Genomic DNA, 25,400 nt, shown 5'->3' on the forward strand with positions numbered 1-25,400 from the left:
TGATTCTGCCAGGTGTTATTGTTTATGTCAAAATAAATGACCCCAAAGAAAGAATATTTGTTTTAGACATTGGAGTTTCGACGATTTTTTGATCGCCGATCACAGTCCAGCGCTCGCCAACTTGTAAGTGCGCAGCTCTTGCGCAACGCAAAACGCACTACCGTGATGTGATGTGTGCACCAATGTGTACAAGAACAGAACAGAGTTCCTGTCTTTGCGGAAGCGAAAGAGGACGAGGCGGTACCACATAAAATTAGCATACTAGCTAGTTTGTGTGTGTGTGCGTGCGTGCGTGCGTGCGAACTGTGCAGGAAGATCGCTGCCTGGTTGGGGGGGAAAAAACAGTTTCTTAAACACGAGTTCCAGTTGATATCTAGGCTCATTTGTTGGGATTCTTCCAGCACACGCCTGCCGAGGAGATGGGGGACAAGGCGGGCACCAGGTAGGACGGATCTCCCCTCATTTAGTCCCGGGATTCTATCCTCACGGCTCACGCACTTGGCTAATAATGTTAGCCGAGCTGCTGCTGACTGGAGTGGGGTGATGAGATTGTACGTTTTGCGCCCCATCGCAGCGGGAGAAAGCCAACACTGCGAAATGATTATTAACGCGTTATTATATCGCAGGGAAAACACAGCTTGTTTTGCTTGTTTGTGCCTCACGGCCATGCTACCATGCTTTACAGGCAGCAGCTTTTAGCACAGCTGGGTGGGGTTAACTTGCTCCTTGGTGATGTATGTAGCTGCCCTGTGGCTAACGTTAGTTAGCTTTATGGATGTTGTGTGTGATTGTATCTTGATTGATTTGGTGTAAACGTGTCTAATCTAAAGTGGCTGCGCCTCGTTTTGATTTGGTGAATGACCCGAGGTACATTTTCATACTTGATGACGATCGATGCCCCCCCCCCCCCCCCCTCTCTCCAGTTCTGTTTTATAGTGGCACAATCTTATGTAAGGGTAAATGCGCGTTGTTGACATGTATGCAATGTTTTGTGCTGATATGTGCTTTTATTTTTCCAATATTTTACGTTTTTCGTTGACAACGCAGCCATGCAGGGCTCCTTTGACATTTTATAAACGAATGACTGATGAGAACTCCACTGCTCCCCATCGGGCTGTTTGCCGTTATCCTGATGATGATGATGATGGGTCATTTAATAGAGCACGACTTGACGCTTCCTTAGATAATCGACTGATAGATTCATTTAGAACAGACCTTTATGCTGGTCGATGTGACACGGCAGGGAAAACATAGTACAACATAGTCAAATAACGCGAGGAACATACAAATGCATTATTGTTCATTCCTGCGGGTGTCTCCTTTACATCACCGTGACGTTGTTATGACGCCCTCTTTAAAGCGTCATCTCCACCAGAGGGGATCATTTGGATGAGATGCATCATGCAAAATGTAAACAAATATGAAGCCCTTTGCACTGCTTTACTTGCTAACCCGTGCCTTTACACACGTGACTTGTTGTTTTACATGGAATATAGTTCAAGCCTAGGGCTGGACATGTAAAACTTGTACCCCAACACCCCCCCCACACCCCTCCCGTTTTTTTCCCTACGCAAACGACTCTGTCAAACACATATGCCAGAATCTCTTAAGTGCCATCAAGGGATGTGTTTATGACCTTGGTGCAGAGACGCAAACCTTATTTATAGGCCTACTTTGTCATAAATTAGGCTTACCCTTAAAAGGGACAGTGCACAATACACTACAGATATTGAATTGGATTGGTGGATATCACCAGAGGTTCTTCAGATAGACAATATGCACTTGTATGTTGTTGTAAGCTGCATTTCGTTATTGTCTCCACCAGGCCGAAGGCATGGGGAGAGAGTATGTTTTGCACTCCGTCCGTGTGTGCGTGCGTCCGTCCGTCCGTCCGTCCGTCCGTGTACAGCTAATCCCCGCCACCGTTGGTGCAGCCGATTCCACACGCACACACTCCCTGGATGCCAACAACGAACCTCTGCCCCAATGTTTCCACAACGGCCAGTTATAGCGCCACCATGAGGCTGACACATTTCTTTATATACTCTACACATTTTATCCATACATCACACAACTCGGGATACACTATCTCTATAGTCATGTGATCAACACAGACCACTCCGCATCCCCATATTCCATCCCCATTGGCAGATTTGTCCGTTTTGAACAAAATTCTTCAATTCATGAACACCGCATGCGATTTCTGTGAAATTATCTAATTATGCACACACATTATCACTAGGCAGAGGAAGAAAAGCCACTTAAAAAGCGGACTCATGGTGGCGCTATAACAGGCCAATTCATGTCGTATAATTGCCCCGATCTGTGTACAACTTTGTAGGCACAGGTGCACTCCCTAGAGGCCAAGACAAAACCTTTGCCCTGCATTTTCCACATCTGCCTGTTGTTGCGCCACCATGAGTCCAATTTTCACTGTTTGTTGCACCTAGTACTTTACCCCTTTGCATTGGACTGCATTGAATTCTGTCACTTTAATCAAAATTATAAATGCACAGGGATTTGTTTTGGTGATGGTGTGAAGACTGAAGACATTCTGACACATTTACAGAACAAGCAAAATAGGGGTGCAGTAGTTTATTCTTTGCTACTGGAGTTTCAGTATCTATTCTGTACTGGCTTTCTGTCATTAGGTTGTTACACATAAAGGGCATAGCAGTGGGCATGGTTTTCTGGCACCATTGAAAATCTGCCATTTTCCCATAGAGATTTACAAAAATATTTATAAATTATTTTAAGCCTAGAATCTTGAATATGTGTGTATATATGCAGAGCATTGCAGACCAAGGAAAACTTCCCTTAAAAGAGGAAGGGACCGCACACTCCAGAGACGCTCGGACAAGATTACATTAGTTAAATGCTGTTTTATTGCACGACACGTTTCGCCCTGGAGTGCGTCAGTGCGGTCCCTTCCACTTTTAAGGGAAGTTTTCCTTGATCTGCATTTCATACCTTGCCTACCAGCACCTCCACTTGGATGTGCACGAAAAGCTACCTGTTTAGCACATAACTGGCGCATGCGTCGTCAAAATGCTTGCTGCGCTGCAGATCAAAGGCATGCAAGGCGCTTTTGCATACTGAGACAGGAATTTACTTCCTGAGAATCCTGACATTCATTCCACATTCATTTCGCTGCGTACAGCAAAACTAAGTGGCTGGTTGTAGCCAAGCTGCCATGACAGTAGTTGAAACTTGAAACTGAAAGGGAAAGTTGTTATGTATGATTCTTAGGGTTCAGAGCACTACTTGTAGTCGCTAACCCAAGTTGCGACTATATTTATGATATGAAAATCATGCATCTGTCAATATGTATATAGTTACAGAAGACTATGTCTACCGTTACATCTTGTACTGACCCTGTTGCACTATATGAAATAAGGCACCAATGTCCTTGGACCATATCTGCTGACACTTAAACAATGTACACACTTTGTAATTACGTTAAACATGGAACCTCTGTACCTTAGGTGTGTAATTCATTGTATCCGTGTTGTGATGCCTCAGTAGGCTATGGCTGCATGGTTGTGCAATCTTATGCTGGCTAAAGTAACGTTGTGGTAGAGTAGACTAGAGACGTCCATCACCCAGTGCCTTTGCAGCTGCTTGTACCACAAACAGACAGACAGACAGACATGCATATAGACATACACACGGCCAGTCATTGGAGCGGTTAGGCGCCGCTCAAAATGCTGTCTCCATAAGATGTGTGAATGAAATACTCACTGATTGATGACAAATATGCATACATGAACATAAATTGCATATCTGTCAAAAGGATAAAACCCCAAAAGGCTTGAGAGCTTAATTACATTATGATCTTTTAACCAATGGATACCACTGTCTGTTAGAATCAGAATTTCCTGTACTTTATTTGTTAAACAATTAAATGGAAAAATGGTACGGACATAGAGATTTACAGTTTCACCAACAGGGCAGGCTACCAGGTAAAAGAAGCAAAATGCCAGTATAAGAGGTCATAATTATTATCTATTTTTAAGCCTGTAGCAAGTATCCACATCATCATAATATAATGGCAAAGAAAGATATTGTAGAATTGATGATTGTACTGCCTGGTCACTCACAAAAGGGGCTAGAGAGGACGAGCTTGCCCACCACAGCCGAACTTTACCTGCAGTATTTGGCTGCTGACTTGTATTCATTTCATACCCTACATACAGGCAGATATGGTCCAAGGACATTGGTGCCTTCTTTCATATATTATCCCATTCTGACCGGGCACCCATTTTGGTGTCAGCATCATGTTATGCTTTAGCTATTTAAAAATAGCAGATCTACAAGCTCATATCGCGCCACCGAGTGGCGCGATACGAGCTTGTAGGTCTGCTATTTTTTGAAAAATCGAAGAACGACTGACATTTTTAGAATCTGATCTCAGGTCAGAATGGGTTCATCAGACCAGTGTGTGTCCGGCGGAAACCTCGTATGAATCTGATCTCAGGTCAGAATGGGTTATAGTGCAACAGTGTCAGTACAAGATGTAACGGTAGACATAGTCTTCTGTAACTATATACATATTCTATAGCTGTATGTGCATGTCTGTATATGCTGCTTGTTATGATTATTTTATAGTTTGTTGTGCGCCAGACTGCCAGCGAATAGTTTGGTGTGTGCAGCGTTGAAGAATGTTCTCCTGTAGTTTGCAGCTGAGGATTTTGACGTAGGCGAGTCTGTCTCCAGTGACCAGGAGTAAAGAGAAATCCATGATTTGGTGTGAAATGTTGAGAACATCTACCCAGTTGATAAGACCTCCACTTGACACTAACATCGCTCATCATAGCTAGTAATTGTGCATAGTTGCATACGAATAAGAAGTGCCGTGTTGTCACTCTGAATCACATGTACACAGTATGTGCAATTTGAAACTTGTAACCTTTTTTCGTGTCTTTTGGTTCAATCTAACGTGAACCTTCCGTTTACTTCTGTGAATATGTTGACAACCTGAAAATACTTTGTCTAGGCACGACTTGTTCCCTTGAGCTAGATGATTATCTGAACTGTGGGGTCAGGATGAACTGGATAACGTCATTGTCCTGTCACCAATATGCACTGTATGAATAATCGCACATTCAGAATATTATGGAAGGGACTTTACACAGACGGCAAGAAAAGTGTGTATACATTTGCAAATTAACGTTTCATTCCAAAGAAGAGTGGAGTCCTTCATGGTATCACAATATGGAGTCAAAAATTACATGCCACTTTAATATATAGACAGACCTCTGAATAGCACAAGTGAAGCAGCAGAGAGATGGAACCTAAATTATTTTTGTTTGGATATATTTCCTCTACAGTCTATACTTTAAAATATTGGGATTTGGGGATGGGGAGACTCTTAATTGCAATGAAAATAGAATTTTATATACTGTAGTAAATGGTGCATTTATATAGCGCCTTTATCCAAGGCGCTTTACAGAGATTGTGCATTACATTCACCCATTCACACACACATTCATACACCGATGGCAGCGGAAACCATGCAAGGCACCAACTAGCACATCGGGAGCAATTAGGGGTTCAGTTGCTCAAGGACACTTCGACAGTAACTTCGAACTGGCAACCTTACGGTTACCATCCAGGCACTCTACCCCTGAGCCACCGCCGTAGTAGGTCTAGGCCCTACAACAGTGTAGGAGGACAATTGTCCTAACTTAGTAGGAGCAATAAACTTGCTTGCCAATTTACTCTTTTAGTTTCCAATTGTTCCTAATACTCCTTCCTATCAACATTTTGGTTGACAGTGAGGTTTTGCAAGTCAAAGATGCTCATGCAAGGTTGCAAACACTATCAATGGCATCATTTTGTGACACAGATATACAACTACCAAACAGCACACTAAGGCTAGCCATCCTCACACACACACACACATGCACACACCTAGCAATGAGGGAAGGTAGGTGCTTGGTTTGGGTGTGTTTTCAGTGTTTTGACAGTTTTCACCATTAGGGGTGACAGGGTGGCCTTGTTGTCATGGAGAGTGTCCTGCAAATGGAAGGTCAAAGGTTTGTTCCCTGTGTGTACAGTGTGTGTGCATGCATGTGTTTGTCTTCTCTGTAAAACTGAGTAGAATTCTGCTCTAGGGACTGCAACTCTGTACTTTGACCGCACTGGTCAAATGCAAACATTTAGATTTGTCTAATTTTCCTAAGCTAACAACGTTGGTTTTCGGACGGTATAGAAATGAGACCACTGTGGTTGTTTGTTCCTGTTGTATATGGTGGTGACAAATGACAATTGTTACAGGAAGTGACTTTTCATTGCTCTGCAAGAATTTCCTGTCTCCACTGACCAAAATGATGTTGAAAACCTACATTCTGTACCACTGAGACGGGCTGGTCTTTCAAAAGCGATAATTTAAATTATCACCATCGTTTTTTTCCTCTATCTTTTTGTTTGGTCGGAGCAGAGGAAGGGGAGGGGTTGTCGGTGTCTCAAGGAAGGTATCCCCCAGTGTAAGCTTCGTCTGCCTGCGAGGCCTGGGTGAAGTTGCCTGTGATCTTTCAAATGTTTTACTTTTCTTTCCCCCTCCTACGTGCCGTTTCGTTTATTGGTTGTGTTGTAGCTCTATTACTACTTCCTTGCAAAACACTGGCATTGCAGACATTACAAGTGGCTGGGCTGCTTTCATTTCCCAACTTAAAATAGTTACACTGCAGACATTTTAGCTGCTTGTTAACGCTTTAAAACACATGCCTTGCTGCTGCAAGTTGTAGATAATATGTGTTTACGATGCCTTGCTGTATGACAGCTGGTACAGACTATGAGTGCAGTGTGGTAAGATAGGCTTATACAAAGGATCGTAATATGATCAAGCTTAATATAGCTGATACTGATCAATTAAAATATGCCTTGATCGTCTCGGGACATCCATCTTGGCACCGTTTCTATCTCCTTTTTAATCTGCAATGACTGTAGTTGCTCTACAGTGGTAGATTGTAGGAAGTGAATTTCCCACTGGATTTGTGCCTGATGACCAATCTCCTCATGTTTCTTAGTACTTCTTGGCTAGAGGGAGGCTTGTCATTGAAACGTTTCCCCTTCTCATTAGTAATAAAAGTACTGGACAGGATTTTACATTTATGTTATTGAAATATGCCAGGTTCCATGCTGAACAACCACAGACAAGTCACTGACTTCACAATCTGTCCCCCCCCCCCCCCCCCCCCACCTCCCTGTTCTGTCATACCCTTGCAGAGTCTTCAAGAAATCAAGCCCCAACTGCAAGGTGAGCAGGCAAACACACACACACACACACACACATACACGATCAGGGTATTGAAAGTGTTCCATAGTAGACAATACTAGACAATCGAAAATGCATGTGCCTTTGCATTTGTATCACAACTTGACCTACCACAAGTACACTACATTATGGTTGGTCCATGTCTGCAGGTAACGGTGTACCTGGGAAAGCGAGACTTCGTGGACCATTTGGACCAAGTGGATGCAGTAGGTAAGTCAAAAGTGGGACGTGCTTTTACGTATCTTTTAGAATAGGAAACGACTCCCATGTCCTCATTTGTTATGTAGGATTTAAACAAAGGCCAAATACTGTGTACATGTAAACACACTGGTAGAGTTTACGGTGTTAAAAATGTGCCAGGGCATAACGTCATTGTGGTATTTGTTCCTCCCTTTCTCCTGACAGATGGAGTGATCTTGGTGGACCCCGAATATCTAAAGGACAGGAAAGGTAGGGCAACTTCCTTTTGCTGCCACCGCCTTCAGGGGCCACTGGGCAACATTTTACTTTCAGTGGTTACTGGTTCTTATTGCGTGGATTGCACTGTTGAGTAGTCTGTTGTACATATTGCACATACATGATTATACTCTTTTCAATTCTTATTGAATAATAATAATAATAATCCTAACACGGGTGTATCAACAAACTAAGTGCAAAACCCATATAAACAAATCACTTTTTCCACTGTAGTGGAGCAGAGGGACTATGCGTGTTACGGGCTATTGTTATGAAGGGTGTATTCTGCTTGTTGTTGCTGTCTGCCTGCAGTTCTCTTATGTCAGCCTGTTTAACTGTTTATTTCAGCAAAACCTGATCCAACCTGAAACTGCTTTGCATTGGCTTGTTTTTGGCCCTTATTTTCAGTCTTTCAGTGCTTTGTTGTGTTCATTCACATGTTGGAAGAAAATGTACTCCCAAAAAGAGCACAAAAAGAGCAATATCTAATGCAATAAAATAATATGCACAAAGTTATATAAAATGGCTTACATAATTCTCATTTACTATATTTATCAGAATCAAGAAAACGGTATTAGTCTTAAGCCCCGTTCAGATCAAAAAAAAGCTGTTCATTCCAAGCTTCAAAACGCAAAAGCTGCTCTGCATAGAGATAACATGGGACCACGAAGCTAAAGCAGAAGCTAGCTTCTGCAATGTGAATGGGGCTTTACAGAAAAAAGTATCAGGATCTTGCTCAAACACAGCTGAAAAAGCTATGGATATTTCAAAAAGTAATTATGTCTTTATTTTATAAACTTGCCAATATTTATGGCCTCTGCTGTGTAATTTATGATTGTTTAAATACTGTATAAAGTCAACACTGTCCTTTGGAATGTCTCTGTAATACTGCCTAGACAGCTGCTCTGTGTACCAATGCCATAATGTACACCTGGTGAATGAGTGAGTTATTAGTTTTCCCAAGTGATCGCGGGTTAAAAGTAAACAGGATGTGACAGCAACCATGAAGTGGACTTTCCTCGTATCAAACTGTGCTACATCTCCGTTGTGTTCTCCTTGAGCATTGAGCAACTAAAACTCCTCATCCCTCTTCCTCCCCTTATTATTTCTACCTTCTCTCTTCTCAACCTCTCTGTCTTCCTCCGTCCCTTCTGTGTTCCCCTTCTTCCTCTCACTCCTTCTCTTCTTCCTTGCTACCCCTCCATCATAGTCTTCGTCACCCTGACATGTGCATTCCGCTATGGCCGTGAGGACCTCGACGTTCTGGGCCTGTCGTTCCGGAAGGACTTGTACATCTCCACTTTCCAAGCCTTTCCGCCCGTCCCCGAAGAGCGCAAACCCAACAGCCGCCTCCAGGAGAGGCTTCTGAAGAAACTTGGCCAACACGCACACCCCTTCTACTTCACTGTGAGTACACACACGCACGCACTCCTTTGAAACTGTTAGTCTGAGGGGGATGGTGTAGATTTCCGTCTTGCACAAACATTCAATTCCCATTGACAATGAATGGAGAATTTACGTCATTATGTAGACGAGCAAATCGTCAATTTTGGTTTTACACAAAGTTAAATTAAATTCCCATTGACAATGAATGGATGAGTTATTGAGGGCCTCCTATATACAGGTTTAATGTTTGTTTAGTTCAATGTTTGTTTTAGAAATGCCATTGACAATGGCCCTAACGCAAACATTTTGTTATCTTGTCCCTAACACAAACCATTAAATGCCATTAACGATAAAGAGAATGTAATGTTTGTTTTGTCACCGTTTTACATCACCATTACATCACCTAATCAACATGAGTTAGATTTTATTTATTTATTTTATATTATTTATTTTTGTACAAGTGATTAAATGCAGGAAGATGATACACTCCTCTGAGGCAGGCTTAGAACGCCCTGAAAAGGGTCCATGGTGAAGACCCAACTGAGGAAAGGAAAATTGGAGGAAATTGACATCACGTCTCACTTGTTACTTGGCATTGATACGCCCCAGGTTTCCCTATATTGTCGTCAGTTAACAAATGAACAGTTGAATTGGTTCTCTGGCATTTTTTTTTAACTTCAGAGTCAATTACAACCCAAATAAGTTGGGGAAAAATGTATCTCACTGGTCAATCATATCTTCTAAATAAAATTGTTATTTTTACCCTCCTTATTTTAGATTCCTCAGAACCTTCCCTGCTCAGTCACTTTACAGCCTGGCCCAGAGGACACTGGAAAGGTAAGAAGACACGAATGGAGTGCTACATAAATTGATGTGTGAAATTATGCGTCTTGTGGTGACTAATACAAACAAAGACGGGTCGCATAAATCCTCTGGAATGACATGTTGGCAACATACAAGTAGTATACTTGTAAATGATTACAATGTTGTGGGTCTATCTATCGATCGCTCGCTCCTTCTATCGATAGATCGATCAATTGTTCTACATTTTCTAAAACTGTGAATGGTCAGTCATGGTAACATGACATTTGGGGACCCTCCAGCAGTAGGCCCATGACCCATTTTGGGTGCTGACCCAGCATTTTTCAGTTTCCAGGCCATTGTAATGCAAATGTCCCCTCATATCTTGTTTTTCCCCTTCCTCTCTTTGCATTTTCTGCTCTGTCCTTTTAGGCCTGTGGTGTTGATTTTGAGATCAGAGCTTTCTGTGCCAAGTCAATAGAAGAGAAGATTCACAAACGGTAACAACGCTGGGTTCCTCCAACACATCTATAAAGCAGTGGTTAAATGCCTAGAATTAAAAAAATAAATGAATAAGGTTTTGTGAAAATCATACATAACATCAAACATATTTTCAGATGGTGTTTGGGGGTCATTGACATGAAAACGTTTGAGAACCGCTGATATAAAAGTAGCAAAACAATTATTTGGACATTTTCCAGGACTGCAGTAATGTAGCTCCTGCAAGATACTAGACTAGTTTGCAGCATTTAGGTCATTATGTGTGCATTCATAATGGTTGATATCAATGTAATGGTGTGCGTGATTGTGTGCGTGCAGGAACTCGGTGCGTCTGGTCATACGTAAGGTTCAGTATGCTCCGGAGAAGCCAGGTCCTCAGCCCATGGTGGAGACTACCCGCAGCTTCCTCATGTCGGATAGATCCCTTCACCTAGAGGCCTCGCTGGACAAGGAGGTATACGCACCATCGCACGCACATCCTAATGTTTGTCGTCTTTTACAGAGGGAATTATGTTGTAGCACAGAGCCCTGTGAAAACAATGCCAGCTTAGATGATCTTTACGTGCCAGAGGAAAAACAGGAACTTGTTTGTATGGAAATATTATGGGTTTTGCTCAGATGTCAAAGGTGAAACCTTAAAATGGCGTGTCACCAAGGACCAGAGCCGAGAGAAGAAATATAAAGACTTGCCATTTCTGGTTTACTTCCCGTATCTGTGTGAAGTGGGCAGATACCTTTTTTATTAATTCAAATGGATGAGTGAACGTGAACACAGCTTCTGAACGATTCTTTAGCCCCATGGTCACTGAACAAAATCTTGGACCCATACGTCACAAGCCACACTATTCCCAAATTTTATTATCAACCTTTTATTTCTCTGTCCTAGTAGCAACACACACTCGCAGGATCTAACACCAGTTTTAGTAGTGAAAATAGCCGATCTACAAGTTCACAACGTGGCACGAAGTGATGCATTGTGAGCTTGTAGATCTGCTATTTTCACTAGTTTGGATCCCGGGGAGAAATTTTAAAAAAATCTCTTTTGGGCCACGGGCTAAAAACGTTTGAGAACCACTGCTCTAATAATAAAAGCATGTGATACTCATAATCTGAAGTATTTCTCTTTTGCAGCTGTATTACCACGGAGAGCCTATCAGTGTGAATGTTCACGTCACCAACAACTCCACTAAGACGGTCAAGAGAGTCAAAATCTCAGGTAAATGGTTTGTGGTGACACCAGTCTCAACCTGTGTCGAGTCTCTGTCTGTTTTTTTCTTTTTGGCTTGTCTCTCCCTGAATGTATCTCCTTTCTATCTCTATTGTCTATTATCTCTCCATGTCAAGCACCCATTTGTTTCATTTTATTTTAGCAGCGACCAAGCAGCCAGTATCTGTTGATTATTGTATTGTATCTCGGCTACCTATGAAAATGACTTTCAACTGTACTCTTAAAGTTGAAATAAAGGTTATGATGATGTTGAGTATAAACCACTCTAATCAGTCATTGTTTTTTCTTAATTAATATATCTCTGTCCTGATTGGCTGAGATGTTATGTGTCATGTATGAGTTTTAACATGGATCTAAATGTATTGGCATCATGTAAAATGTTAACATGTATTAATTAGGGCCGACCTTCGATTACGTTTTTGATGATCGACGCTTCGATATAAATTCGTTTCGAACTTCGACGCTTCGAAACCCAACGGGGGGGGGGGGGGGGGGGGGGGGTGCGGCGCGATGCGATGCGGAGAGAAAGGCATGCTTGGATTGGTATCATTTATTTTAAACGATAAGCCTTTAGGGCTGACCAATGAACTATATAGGCTTAAAATAAAACGGCGATATAGCTGCAGAAGATAGAGAGGAGCGCATATTAGATTGGTCTTTTATTTAACAATTAAACAGCGCCTGAAACAGGCATTACCTCTCCATCAAATACAAAAATATATAATCCAAACTCCTCTGTCAATTGTAAACGAACGGTAACATGAATGAACTCTTCAAGCCTGACACTTGTCAGAAATAAAATCAACCACGGTTAATTTGATTGATCATAAAGTTAATGTGACTGTGAGTGTGCGTATGGGAAAAAATATATAAACTTTACAGATTATAGTAGATCACTTGGAATTATAACAATCTGTTGAGTATTGCCTGAATAATGCCACTAGTGAAATCCCATTTTTATCGACATGCGATGCCGATGGAGAAATCCCACATAGTTAAATTACCTCATAGTCATGCTGCATGCGCTATTGGTCGATGAAGAATTATAATCCAAGGTTTGTCAATCATATTATGGTTTATGGTTGAAAGAAAACCATAATAAGTAAACTTTAAGAAGAGATCTGCAGTCATTGTGCTGCAGACAGTGCAGAGCGCATGAGAGCAGCTCCACTTGCTAATTGAGTTGACATTTGCGCAACTTCACTGCATGGCATTACAGTAATTAGTTATTTGCCAGCACCTGCTCCAATATAGGCCTAAATCAAACTTTATTTATATAGCACATTTAAAACAATAAAAGCTGACCAAAGTGCTGTAGGCCTACAGGCTGAAACAAGTGGAGCATCACCATCGGCGCACAAAAAAAAACATAATTAAAAGAAAAAACACAGGAAAATAGGCTACATAATTACAATAATGCGATCAGGTGAAATTAAATGCCAAAGAGAAAAGGTGTGTTGGGTCTGTAGGAGCTGCTCTGCTGCATGGGAGTTCACAGTGATGGAACAGGGCACTCTTCAGACAAGAAAAAAAAAAAGATATCTATAGGCCTAGTTTCATTCGTGCCATTATACTCAGCCAATATGCACAACGCAGCGCATGAGATTGCAGATCTTTGAATTGGCGCGTTGATAAAAGTTGAGGTTTTATAGTGGCATTATTCAGGCAATACTCAACAGATTGTTATAATTCCATGTGATCTATAATCTGTGAAGTTTATACTTTCATTTGGGTGTAAGTAATGTTTTTATATGACTTATAAAACATGGTAGCCCTATATTTAATGTCCACTGAGCTGTGGTGCACTTCCTTGTTTTTAACACGGGGAAAGAGGAGGCGTTGCGAGGTGCTGCGAGGCGCAAGCATGGCTCGCGGACCAAATGGGGCCGCTTTAAAAAAAAAATGACTATTCGATTCAAAATTTAAAAATCGATTCCTGTGCGTATCGATTCATTAATCGTTTTTTTTTTTGGGTCAGCCCTAGTATTAATGTATTTCATGTATTACAAGATATAGTGGACTGGGGTTTAACCATCATGTTGTACACTACAGTCTGTTCGTACATCCTAACTCACATGCAACCTTTAGTCAAACCTGCAACTGGTCACAGCTTAACACAAACTATTTGCCTATGTAAAAGCATGGGTGTGCACTGCTGGTATAAATGAATAATGTCCTCTTTTCTCTCGTCCCCTCCCTCTCTTTCTGTAGTCCGTCAGTATGCAGATATCTGCCTGTTCAGTACTGCCCAGTATAAGTGTCCAGTGGCTCAGCTGGAAGCAGAGTAAGTCATCATCACAGTCGTGCACTAGGTTTATTATACAGCCTAGTGTTTTTATAGACCTCTTGACTGCTGGCATTGCTCTTTATGTATAGAATAGAATGGTTATCAAGCCAAGCCAACTGTTAACGCATTTTGGTGTGATGATGTCCCTGAAGCGGATCCACTCCACTCTCTGAACACTGTTGGGATTATTTCAGTTTAAAATCAATCACTTCCAAATAGACACACAAGCACGATACGCTTTCACTCATCTTGGAGAATTCATTTTTGAGTGGTGCAACCACTCCTACAACCAGGAATGTCCGCATGTATCATGTATCATGAGCACGAGTGGTGTGCGCATGCGTGAAACCAGCAGCAACCTTGCTCTAGAAAGCACCAATGAGAGAGGGGAGTTGCACCACTCGGTTCACACAGGTGTGATTTCTTTTAGTTGAGTTTTGATGCAAATCTGCTTCCCGAAATGCAAATTCCACCTGTTTCGCTATCGGATGTCAGGAAGCACCTCTGAGCTCAGAACATTAACACTTGGCCGTGTGGCCACAAGTGGCCCCGGAAATACTCGAGTGCTTCCGCTTTCCCTGCTCGGAGGAGGCTCGCAGACCTCCATTGTAAGAAAAGGCTGATGTTAGCATTAGCATTACGTGCTCGCGTGTGTGCGGGGGTGAGCATGGTGTTGCCTAGCAACCGGCTAGGGTAAAAAGTTGTTTTTTAGCGGTGCCGTTTCAGATCCAAATCAAGCGATATAAAACGTATGTCAATCGCAGACAACAGATGGCTATTAAAAAAACGTATATATACATTTTCAGCAGAAGGTGTTTCATGCTTCAGCTTCATGACTCAAAGACTTAGATTTACAGCCGAACTCACTGACTGAACCGCAGTTTGACCTGTAACTCCTTTACAGCAGAACTCACTGACCGAACCACGGTTCTGACTGTAAGTCCTTGTCCTTCCAGTGACCAGGTGTCGTCGAGCTCGACGTTCTGTAAGGTCTACACGCTGACCCCAACGTTGGACAAGAACCGGGAGAAGAGAGGCCTGGCCCTGGATGGCAAACTCAAACATGAGGACACCAACTTGGCCTCCTCTACAATGTAAGATATAGTTGGTAAAATCCTCTGTGTTACCAAGGTTTCTTAGTACAGTAAGGTAGGGAAAGAAAAGCCAAATTAAATGTATTTGTAATAAACGGTTCATAATTGTTAAATAACAAAAACTAGCGAGAATATGCTAGCATGTTGTGCCTCACTATCACATAAATGTGACTTAATTATGCATGGTAGACATGGAAGTTTGCTGTCATTATGTCTCTCTCTGTCTCTCTCTCACTCACACACACACACACACACACACACACAACAATGTCTGTGGCATGTCCCATACCTTTTTATGTCAGCTTGGAAAACATAGTGAGTGTGCACACATGCATTAAGCCAGACAGCGCTTCTCTCCTTTTATTGTACATGTCGCCACCTGTACAGCAACACTTTGGACGCTTGGTAAACAGCGGGATTTGGTAAAACAGTCTTATCTCTTTATCTATATACTCTGTGTGTGTGTGTGTGTGTGTGTGTGTGTGTGTGTGTGTGTGTGTGTGCCCATCCTAGTGTGAAGGACGTCACCAATAAGGAGGTTCTTGGAATCCTGGTGTCCTACAGGGTCAAAGTCAAGCTGGTTGTCTCACGTGGAGGGTAAGACGGATATACACTCACTCATGGTGGTGACATTATAATGCAAGAAGTTTTAATTATTTCTCGTTCAATCGGAAAAAGAAAACATTATTTTCAGATCAAACTGCTGTGCCTTGTTGAAAGGTGGCAGCAATTTAGATTTTCATAATTATTTTGTCATTTTCTTTTTGTCATCCATGGTCTGTAGAAATGAGTGACCCTGTACTAGTGTACAGTTTAAATCTGGTTCCATTAAAAACAAAACAATTGAGTTACACGAATATATACACTATAGTAGCAACATAAAACATGTCAGATCTTACATTGCATGTAGAATTTCACCTTGCAGCAATCATATGTGCATGCATGTTTACTAGTATTTATCAACATCGGGGTTCCCACGGTCCTGAAATTCGTTTTTTTCAGGCCTGAAAAGGGTTTATAATTAACCAAATGTATAGGAAAATGCTTGGCTATACATTGTTTTGCACTATTTATATTTATTAAATAGTAGTGCTGTGTAACAGCAGCCTAATGTATAGAGAGAACGTCCCGTGACATAAATGGTAGATGTGTTGTCATGTTCCACCGTGATACATTGCCAGCTTTTGTAGATCTGTTCTTTTTGTCACGTGGCGCCTTTGCCCGGGTTTGTCTTGGGGCATGCGTAAGGTTATCAGTATTGCACCGTATAATTGCTATAGGCCCGGAAATAGGATAAAAATCCATTGGAAATGTTTTGAAAATTGATGTGTGGGATGTGTGGGAACCCTGCAATATATTAGCAGAATTCTTGTGCTGTTCTTCAAATATGTTTCTACTTGACCAAAAAGCACGCAATAGCTCTTCACATAGAATTTAGAATTATTTTTAATTGACCTATTATTATTTGGACATGCTTGACTGTTTATGAATGTACTGTGTTTTATGTGACAAACACTAAAACAAGTTTTTCATACACACGTGTACAAGTGTATACATGTAATGTGATTCATCATTTGTGAGAACGGGAATGGTTGTTTAATTCACTTCCCAGGAAGCGAATGCAACAAGCAATGGCGCCAGTTGACTCTTTGTCCCCACCATCTCTCTAATAACGTAAACTCAGTCATAACATTTCCTATTGGCCCAGAACCTCACCTCCACCCCCTGTTTGCCCTCAACACTTTGCTGGCGTGCCATTGTTTCACTTGCTTATGCCCTTCTTGGTTTATGGTTGCCATGTTATCTTATCCCCCCCCCCCCCATTAGCCTGCATTTTCCATGTTCTGGTATACTGTAGTTCCCCATTTTACTCTGCATTCGTCTCTTTTCAGTTGCCCTCCCCCCTCCATTATCGGCTGTGATTGTTATTTGTTTCTCCTCCGCATTTCAACTTCCCTCTCCTGTGGCTTCTTCTGTGTCTCTCTTGTCCCCTTGTGCGTCCCTCCATGCGTGCATCTGCCCTCCCCTCTCCCTCCCCGGGTGGCGCCAGCCTGCTGAGTGGCGTGTTGGAGAGGTAAATCTGACTGGCCAGCCACCACCTCTCTGTGCATGTGTCTGGTCTAAATCAGTAGTTCCTAATCCTGGTTCCTCTGGGCATCTATAAATCACCTAAAGATATTGCTAATCCCCCAAATAAAGAAGCTGGTACAAGTGTTTCACAGTGACAACAAACTAACGTTTGTGTGTGTGTGTGTGTGTGTGTGTGTGTGTGTGTGTGTGTGTGAATAGTATATTCCCAGACACAAGTTTAGGAACCACTGGTTTAGCGCTTTGGTATTGGTGGAAGTCTTTCAATAAAAGGTCTGACGCTTCAAATTTAATTACAGTTGAAAACTGTAATTCAACTGTGTTGAATGACTTTATATCATGCAATAAGAGAGCTTTAATTTGAATTAACCAATATTGGACCACATACCCATTAAAGTCAGTATCAATATATGACAATTTGCCTCATTCATTAAGCTTGGGTCCACACATATTTTGTACTTTTTGTACATTGCGCATATGTTATTAGAATGGCTTATTCTTCATGTAAAATCAATTAAAATAGTGCCAAACCCCAAATAAAACCATTGTGCCCAAATTTGTCATATGAAATAAAAGAAAAAAGATGTCAAACAATCTATTATTTGGATAAAAAAAAAAAATCAACCAATATGAAGAGGATGTTCTCACACATAACATGCAGCTCCAACCGACTGAGAACAAGCAGCAACACAAGCGGGTCTTGAAATGAGAGCTAACCACCAGGCAGCCAAATATTGATAAAAGTTGTCTATGGCTGGTACATTACTTACTATCAACTGGCAGGTTTTCTCTTCATGAGTGATCAAAAGACATTAGTTCAAAGCAGGCCAGCAGAATGGGGGTCCAAGCCTATGTCGGGCGGCAATGTTCGTTGGAAATGAAGCCAGAGCAGAAGTAATGAACATGCTACAGTTCTCATTAATGGCCTGGCGCAAATTTCTCTCCTGCTGTTGCACAAAACATTTTATCACATCAAAGCCAATGGAATATGACTTGACTTTACACTTGGTTTTATTACCTTTTTGTAAACCCTTTCATAAAGACTTTTCAATAGCTACTTTAAAGTCTTCTTTCACACAGCATGACATGCATTTTATTTTTTAACATTATGCTTCCTTGAGTTAAAAAGATAATTATGAAGAAGCTTATGCTTCTACTGGTTCTACTAAGTAAACGGACCATGAATTTTCTTTTAAAAGAAAATCTATTCTGGAGAGAGAATTTCACAGAAGATAATTTATCAGCTGTGTCCCAGTTTTAATTTTGTTTGCTCATGTATTTGTTTCATCACTTCATCAATTTCACTTATCTCCACTGTGTGTGTGTGTGTGTGTGTGTGTGTGTGTGTGTGTGTGTGTGAATCAAACTCTTATTGGAATCGCATGTTGAGGGCCACTTAGAGTGCACCTCCGAAAGTGTTTTCACTTCTACCTATGACAAATGCAAAACATTTGCACCGTCTGTTATACAAACGATTTTGTGTTTAGGTTTATACTCAATGCACTTGGGGGGTGGGGGGTGTGTGTGTGTGTGTGTGTGTGTGTGTGTGTCTGTGTGGTCACAAACCTTACGAACACACAAGACTTCTCACAGTAAAAACCCTGTGGAAATATAGAAATGGACAGTTTTTATACTGTACTTCCAGAGATAAATTTACACTGAGGATTTTACTGTGCAGTGTTTGCAATGCTTCTGATGGTGTGTGGGTGTTGTGCAGATTGGACCCGAACCAAAGGGGAATCATAACTGCTTGTCGTTGTGACATGACCTCAATATGCATAGACGACATTTTAACCATTTAAACCTTACGTGACTGGTCTATACTTTACCTACCTGGTCTATACCTTTTTCCCTCTACAATAGCCCATCTTCAAGCTTCAGAATGTGATGGCTTCTAGATCTGCTATATTCACCAAATGTTCGCCCCAGTTTGCATGTTCTCCCCGTGTCCCCTAGGGTAGATACCCTCACAAAAACATGCCGTAATCCTGGTCTCTAAAACTACCTCCCCCTGGCCAGCCGGGGCGCCTGATGGAGGGGAAAGGAACTGGTCGGAATAACGTGTCCCTTCCACGCGCTACGTCCGGCCGGGGAAATTCCCCTCTGTCAGGTGAAAAGAAGCAGCTTGGACTCCTCATGCATAGAAGGAGGCATGAGGTCAGTCCGCTGCCCCCCCAGGTTGGCAGAGGAAGTGTAGCGCCCAGGATTACATTAGATAATTGGCACTGGGTGAAAAGAAAACTGGGTTACAAAATCGTGGGATAAAAATTTAGTAAAAAAAAAAGAATGTTCGCCCCAGAATAGGGATGCTAGGGTTCATGTGATTAAAGCATGTTTATTATAATTTGGAGCATGATCAGAGGTTTTAAACATCAAAGACTTTTATGAGCTCCTGCTGGGAGAAATCGGTGGCGGGTGAATCACAATTTATAAGTACAGTTGTGGCGATCTGCGCTCGCCCCAACAAACCACTACACACTACTTAGAAATCACACCCGTCTGAAGTGAGTGGTGCTGTACTGTACTTGTGCTGTCTGTACTGTACTGTACAAGCCCTCTCCCTGTAGCCTGGTTAATAAACCAGACCGAATCAGCCGTTGGCAAAAAAAATTGCCTACCGGCGGATTTCGGTCTGGAGAGGCTCAATTTTACGCCCATTTCCTACACACGAGAATGTGGGCGCCCAATAGGGACACGGTATGCAATATGGGCGGGCTTTGGTACAGTGACGTTCAATGCTTGAGACCTTTGACTGACAGTAGCTCTGACCAATTGCGTCAAAGAGAAATGAAATCCAAGCTGAGCCTCCCCAGACTAAAATCCCGCGGATCCGTGCGATATTAGTCTGGTTTATTAACCAGGCTACTCTCCCTGGCCTGTGTGTTAGGCTGTGCAACAGTGACACTTGGTGGTGAACAAATGCTATAACGCTATTTTTGTGCTCGGACACGGGGACAGGGACAGCCATACACATAGCTGTCTGGACACAGGCCAGGGACAGACCCAGCCACACGCATAGCTGTCTATAGGAGTGGTTGCACCACTCAAAACATTTACAGACTCTTAAAATTGTGAACAAAACATGGCTATATCCTAACCGTGAGATGGTCACCTAGTACTGACTGGACCCCCATGGCTGTCTGACTGCTACTGGACTCCATTGGGTGGTGTGGATGGGTGTAGAAGTGAAAATGCTCTACCAAAAGAGTTGTTTCTTTCTCGCTGTCTGCAGAGATTACTACCTCCGGGGTTACGTTGGAAGAGTCGGAATATATAACATTTAAGAGTACGAATATTGTAAAACAACTGGCGTGAGCCACTTTCTTTTATTATTATTGTTTATCTCCTTACCAAAATACTAACTCCAGGGTTAAGGTAGGTTAACCTAACGTAACCCAAAGACCTGAAAAGGCTGTAGATGACTACGTACATTACATGCAGCGTTTGTGTGGCTTTAGGTAGTACAGTATTGTTTTTTTTTATAACGAAACATAAACGATGAGGCTCGATAAGGTGAGGCCTACGTTTTAACGTTAATGTTAAGTGGACTCTCCGTAGACTCATTCGTACATTTCATCAGTGGGGTACTGCATAGCTGAACTTTAAAAATGGAAAGACTTTTATTGATCCTGAGGGAAATTCATGTGTCATAGCAGCAACACAGTATGCATGGAAAATAAACAGGATTTTCCAGGCAAGAGGGCACAATTTATTTTTACTTAATTTTTTGCTTTGTGTGTGTCTCCCTCTTTCCATCAGAGATGTGTCGGTGGAGCTTCCCTTTGTCTTAATGCATCCCAAACCCGTGGAACCACCTGTATCTCGTCCACAGTCAGGTACACACCTTGCAGACTCTCGCTCTGGGTTTTGTCTCAACACCACATTTCCATATCTTGAGTTTAACACGTGCTACTACAGAGTACAGAGCGAATATAACCATAACCCTTTGCCCTGACTGCCACACCTAAATCAGTTGCGACCTCACCGGTGGTCTGGCATGTTTAGCCCATTGACTACGACTCCACCATTTTGCAAAGCATGACTTGTTTTCGTTTGCATTTCAAGGAAGTCGTTGAATTCAGTTCATTTCAGAAAGTATGAAATTGAAATTTGATTGTGAGAGATAATCCAATATGCTAAACATAATTGTATGGCTTTGGTAAAAAATTATGTTGTTATGCATTTTAAAAGATTGGAGTGATTAAAAATGTCTTGTCAAAAATGGCCTCGAAAAGATGGATAATAACTGTTTAAAGAAAGTTGAATATCCTTGACTTATTAGCCACACGGTTACGTTCGACCAACCTTGACTCCATTGCTTGGATTTGTTTGGTAATGTTTTAATAACTTGTAATGTAGCAAAACAACAAAATGTAGATGTATAATATATATGGCTGAAACTGGGAATAGACGATGGCATGTATTGATGCCGGTATAGTCCTTTGAACATAAATAACTACTATCGAAATGAGTAATAATCAAAGTATCCTCACATCTCTGAAATGTCATCTTTTCGTTCTGGTCCTGACGTTTGTAACGAATACACCAACCACCTGATCTATAGGCCTCTCTTTCAGTCTCTGGCCATAGCTATCCTTGCCCTTCCTTATCATGCAAGGGGTTGCCATGGAGACACAGGGAGCAGTTTCCATGGAAACGACGATCTGACATGCCATTTTGTGTGTGTGTGTGTGTGTGTGTGTGTGTGCGCGTGTGTGTTACAGCCGTGCCAGAGTTGGACCCTCCAATTGACACCAACCTGATAGAATTTGACACAAAGTAAGTATTCAGCCTTCCGTTTCAAATACACATTCTATAGCTGTTTGGTGGTCAAACTATGCAGAAGCAGATGGATGTAATGTAACTGCTGGACTGCAGCGACTGCTTCGTTTTAGGTATATATGATTATTTACAATTTCAACCCCCCCCCCCCCCCCCCCCCCCTCTCTCTCCGTGTTGCCATGACCAACTACCCTCCCCCTCCTCTTGTCCACCCTACAGCAGCATCTCCCAGGATGACGACTTTGTTTTCGAGGACTTCGCCCGCCTGCGACTCAAAGGAGCAGTGGATGACAAAGACGAGGACTGCTAGGAGCTCTCAAACTATTAACACGTTTGCAAGCTATTACACACACCCACACACACACTCATACACACACAATCGCGCTCACGCACAGACACTCACATGGAAGATGTACTCGCGCACACACACACACACGCACACACACATTCCCCAGTGGAGGGGAGAAAGGCATGCATACAGTGGCCTGTGAAGGCGTTGGTGGTTTGCTGGAGTAATTTCTGATAGTGAAGTGTTCTTCTCTTGCTTCAGCCATTCGTCGTCTTCTCTCAACTCGTCTCATCCTCTCTCTCTTTTTCTTTCTCTTTGCACACTATTACTCTCACTGTGTGCATAAGCTCATCTTTGTCTTTCTCTGTCTGTTAGGTTATTGCTTAAGCTGCAGCAATGCTGGAGGATTTTCTTTCTTTTCATGGGCAGTCCACTCCTATTTGTATTTTTATCTTTACTGAGATCTTAGGAAGGCTGTCAGGGAGATGGAGTAGGGCAACACGAGAGGAAACGTTAGTGGGATTGTATATGTTAAAGGTTTTCCAGAAGTGGGGCCCTGTCCTTGCCTGAGCACAGAATTTGGTGTCACTTCTGTTTAGTACCAAAATGAAACTTCTAGGCTGATACCAATATTACTATTTAAAAAGAGAGAGAGGGAAAAAAAACACAATTTCATTTTTCTTTTCTTTTCTTCCTCTTTACCCACAGTAGCAGCCATATAAATTAGTCCAGAGGGATTACTATAAGTCTAATTTAGATAAAGGTTTTACAGCCCATTGCAGCATTTTGTGAATAGTTAACTTGACCTAATGGTTTGTAATGCTGACAGTATAACATTTTGCTAGTCAACACTGCATTGTGAAATGTTTTGATAGTCACAAGGCCTGAAAATAATTAGGCAATATCACATTCAATGTAGTGCTCTGCTCTTATACTATGTATCAGCAAGACTGATTTGAATATAAAGACAGACTTGCTGATATGCAACATAACATAATATGACCTTGAGTGTAATATTGCTGTTATACAACAGTTCTGCTATAAACTACATATCAGGTAATGGGAGGCAACAGTTTGTTTATAAAATATAGTTACTACTTTCTCTATCAACAAAATGCCAGTAATTTCCAACTGAGCGGGTTGAAAAACGGGATATTGTTAGCTAACGTGTTAGAATGGTTTTAATCATAGAAAGCAGAGTGATGTATTGCATACTGGTAAAAGGCTGCTGTTGAATTGGAACTTTTTATTAGGCCATGCCACTTTTTTTTTGGGTGGGGGTGTCATGGCCCATGGGCCACCATAGACCAAGCAGAATGTATAATATTTTGTATATGTGATGCCGCTTGCTGAGTTTGTCTTACTAACTACTGTCTACAGAACATTTCAGGCCTTGAGACTATCAAACATAATACAATTCAGCTTTAACGGCAGCCTTCATGTCTGTTTTTTTGGTGCGCCTTTTGATTTATTGAATACAAATATAAATGTATCTGATGTTGGCAGTGGCAGGGAATTCAGGTGAGAGGCTGTGGGATTATTCTTTTTTTTAATGCCTGCACTATCAGTGAGAATCTTTTACTTTCTTGCGCTTTTGGATATTGGCTGAAAGTGCGAGTTTCGTCTGATAATAGTTAGGCCATCAAAATTTCAGTGCATCCCTGCTGCTTTTCTTCAATTTGTTTGCGGGTAGAACATTCAGGTATGGCCAGGGTTCCTGTGGAAGTCTGGAAAGTACTAGAATTTTTTATTTTTATGGAAATGGGAAATGTGTAGGGAAAACAATGTCTTGATTTGAAAGCTGAATAAAGGCGCCATTCGTCAAGATCACTGGATCTTTTAAGTTCCTTCCAATCAGGCTGTATTTTTGAAATTCAAACATTTCTTTCAATTATTTATCACTGTCTTGTTAAAGTATATATTTTAAATGTCACAATGCTATATAAAAATATAAAGTTGTATAAGAAATGCATAAGATCATGCCTGCAATGAAGAAGGAACACACACATACACACTCACAAAACGGTAGTTTTTTGCTAACAACATACAGTATGGGCTTTCACCAGCATCACCATGCTCTGAACTTGTACCCCGTCATCCATTCTGTACATAATCTGTCATGTTTTGTGATCAGAAGGACTGGGTATTAGAAAAAAATAACACGTACTGTACATTGCTGATTTGTTTTTTGTTTTTCTGTATTCTTTTGAAGGACACTTCAAAATATTGGACACTGAATAAATTCTTTCATGTTCTATTTGTTACATGAAATTACTTGCTCTCTCTTGTAAAATAGTTCATTGTTCATCATGGAAAAGGTTATCAAAACATTTAAATATACCCAGACCTTGTGATCAGAGTACATATTTCTAATACATTCTTTTTTTTTTTTTTTGGGCCAACATAAATGACAGGAAGAAGCTTTGATCACTTCTCATATTTGAAATGTGCTTACTTCACAAGTGGTTTCATGCTCTTGTGATCTGTAAATCCCTACTCTTGTGTTTTTAGGACTGCAGCTTTCAGGCCTGTATACGTTTGCGAATATTGGGTACATTTCACCTCATCACAAGAATCATGAATCTTGCTAGAATGTTGCTTTTATTTTTTTATATATGTTGAGATTCACAATCTATCAGTCCCCACTCCATCATGTCATTGTTTCCTCTCCTTCCAGTTCCTACCTTCTCCTCTCCTTGGAGCTTTGTCCATCGAGGCATTTTTTTCCCCTGATTATGTTTTGAATTGTTTTCAGTAGGGCCCACAGTTGAAATATTCTCACCCTGAGTGTTTGGGAGTGCCTTGCGTTTTCAGCACGGTGGGGAAAAAAACACTCGATGGACATACAGCTTTACACAAGTAACAGTGATGGAGAATAGGGTAAGACTTCCCATGTTTTTGTTGGATTCATTCCTCATCTTGTTAGTTGACTCTCTCTTACCAATCTAGAATCCTCATTGTACTTTTAAACTAGAGATGGCAAGTCACATGACTCATTTCTGGGACAGGAATTTGCTGACTTTTGAGACTTGCTTGACACATGGAGAAATTACTTGACTTTGACTTGAATTCTAGTGACTGCTTTTGGACTTGGAACCTGCTACTGGTGAACAACTTGTGACTCGAGCAAGGTTGACTTGGTCTCGCCTCAGGTTTAAATGATTACAGTCTAACCAAGCAGCTTGTTGTAGGAAAATGACAGTATTGAC

The 25,400-nt window shown here is 41.5% G+C and overlaps 1 protein-coding gene across 2 annotated transcripts; it reads left to right on the forward strand.

Moving 5' to 3' along the window:
- The first annotated feature begins 259 nt into the window (after nucleotides 1-259).
- Nucleotides 260-24,445, forward strand: arrb2a (arrestin, beta 2a). 2 transcript variants are annotated; one of them, XM_083785410.1, is made up of 16 exons: nucleotides 260-442; nucleotides 7,231-7,261; nucleotides 7,429-7,489; nucleotides 7,685-7,729; nucleotides 8,946-9,142; nucleotides 9,899-9,958; nucleotides 10,355-10,422; nucleotides 10,742-10,877; nucleotides 11,555-11,639; nucleotides 13,863-13,935; nucleotides 14,895-15,032; nucleotides 15,546-15,629; nucleotides 17,083-17,106; nucleotides 20,880-20,956; nucleotides 21,845-21,899; nucleotides 22,122-24,445. In XM_083785410.1, exons 1-16 carry the CDS (start codon nucleotides 420-422, stop codon nucleotides 22,210-22,212), a joined length of 1,248 nt encoding a protein of 415 aa, XP_083641536.1. In that variant the 5' UTR covers nucleotides 260-419; the 3' UTR covers nucleotides 22,213-24,445. The 2 variants fall into 2 exon arrangements, with proteins under 2 accessions (XP_083641536.1, XP_083641537.1); XM_083785411.1 differs by lacking the exon at nucleotides 17,083-17,106 and having other exon boundaries at nucleotides 262-442.
- The last annotated feature ends 955 nt before the right edge of the window (nucleotides 24,446-25,400 follow it).

Source organism: Protomyctophum parallelum (assembly GCF_964188405.1).
Source record: "Protomyctophum parallelum genome assembly, chromosome: 1".
In the NCBI taxonomy this organism is placed as follows: domain Eukaryota; kingdom Metazoa; phylum Chordata; class Actinopteri; order Myctophiformes; family Myctophidae; genus Protomyctophum; species Protomyctophum parallelum.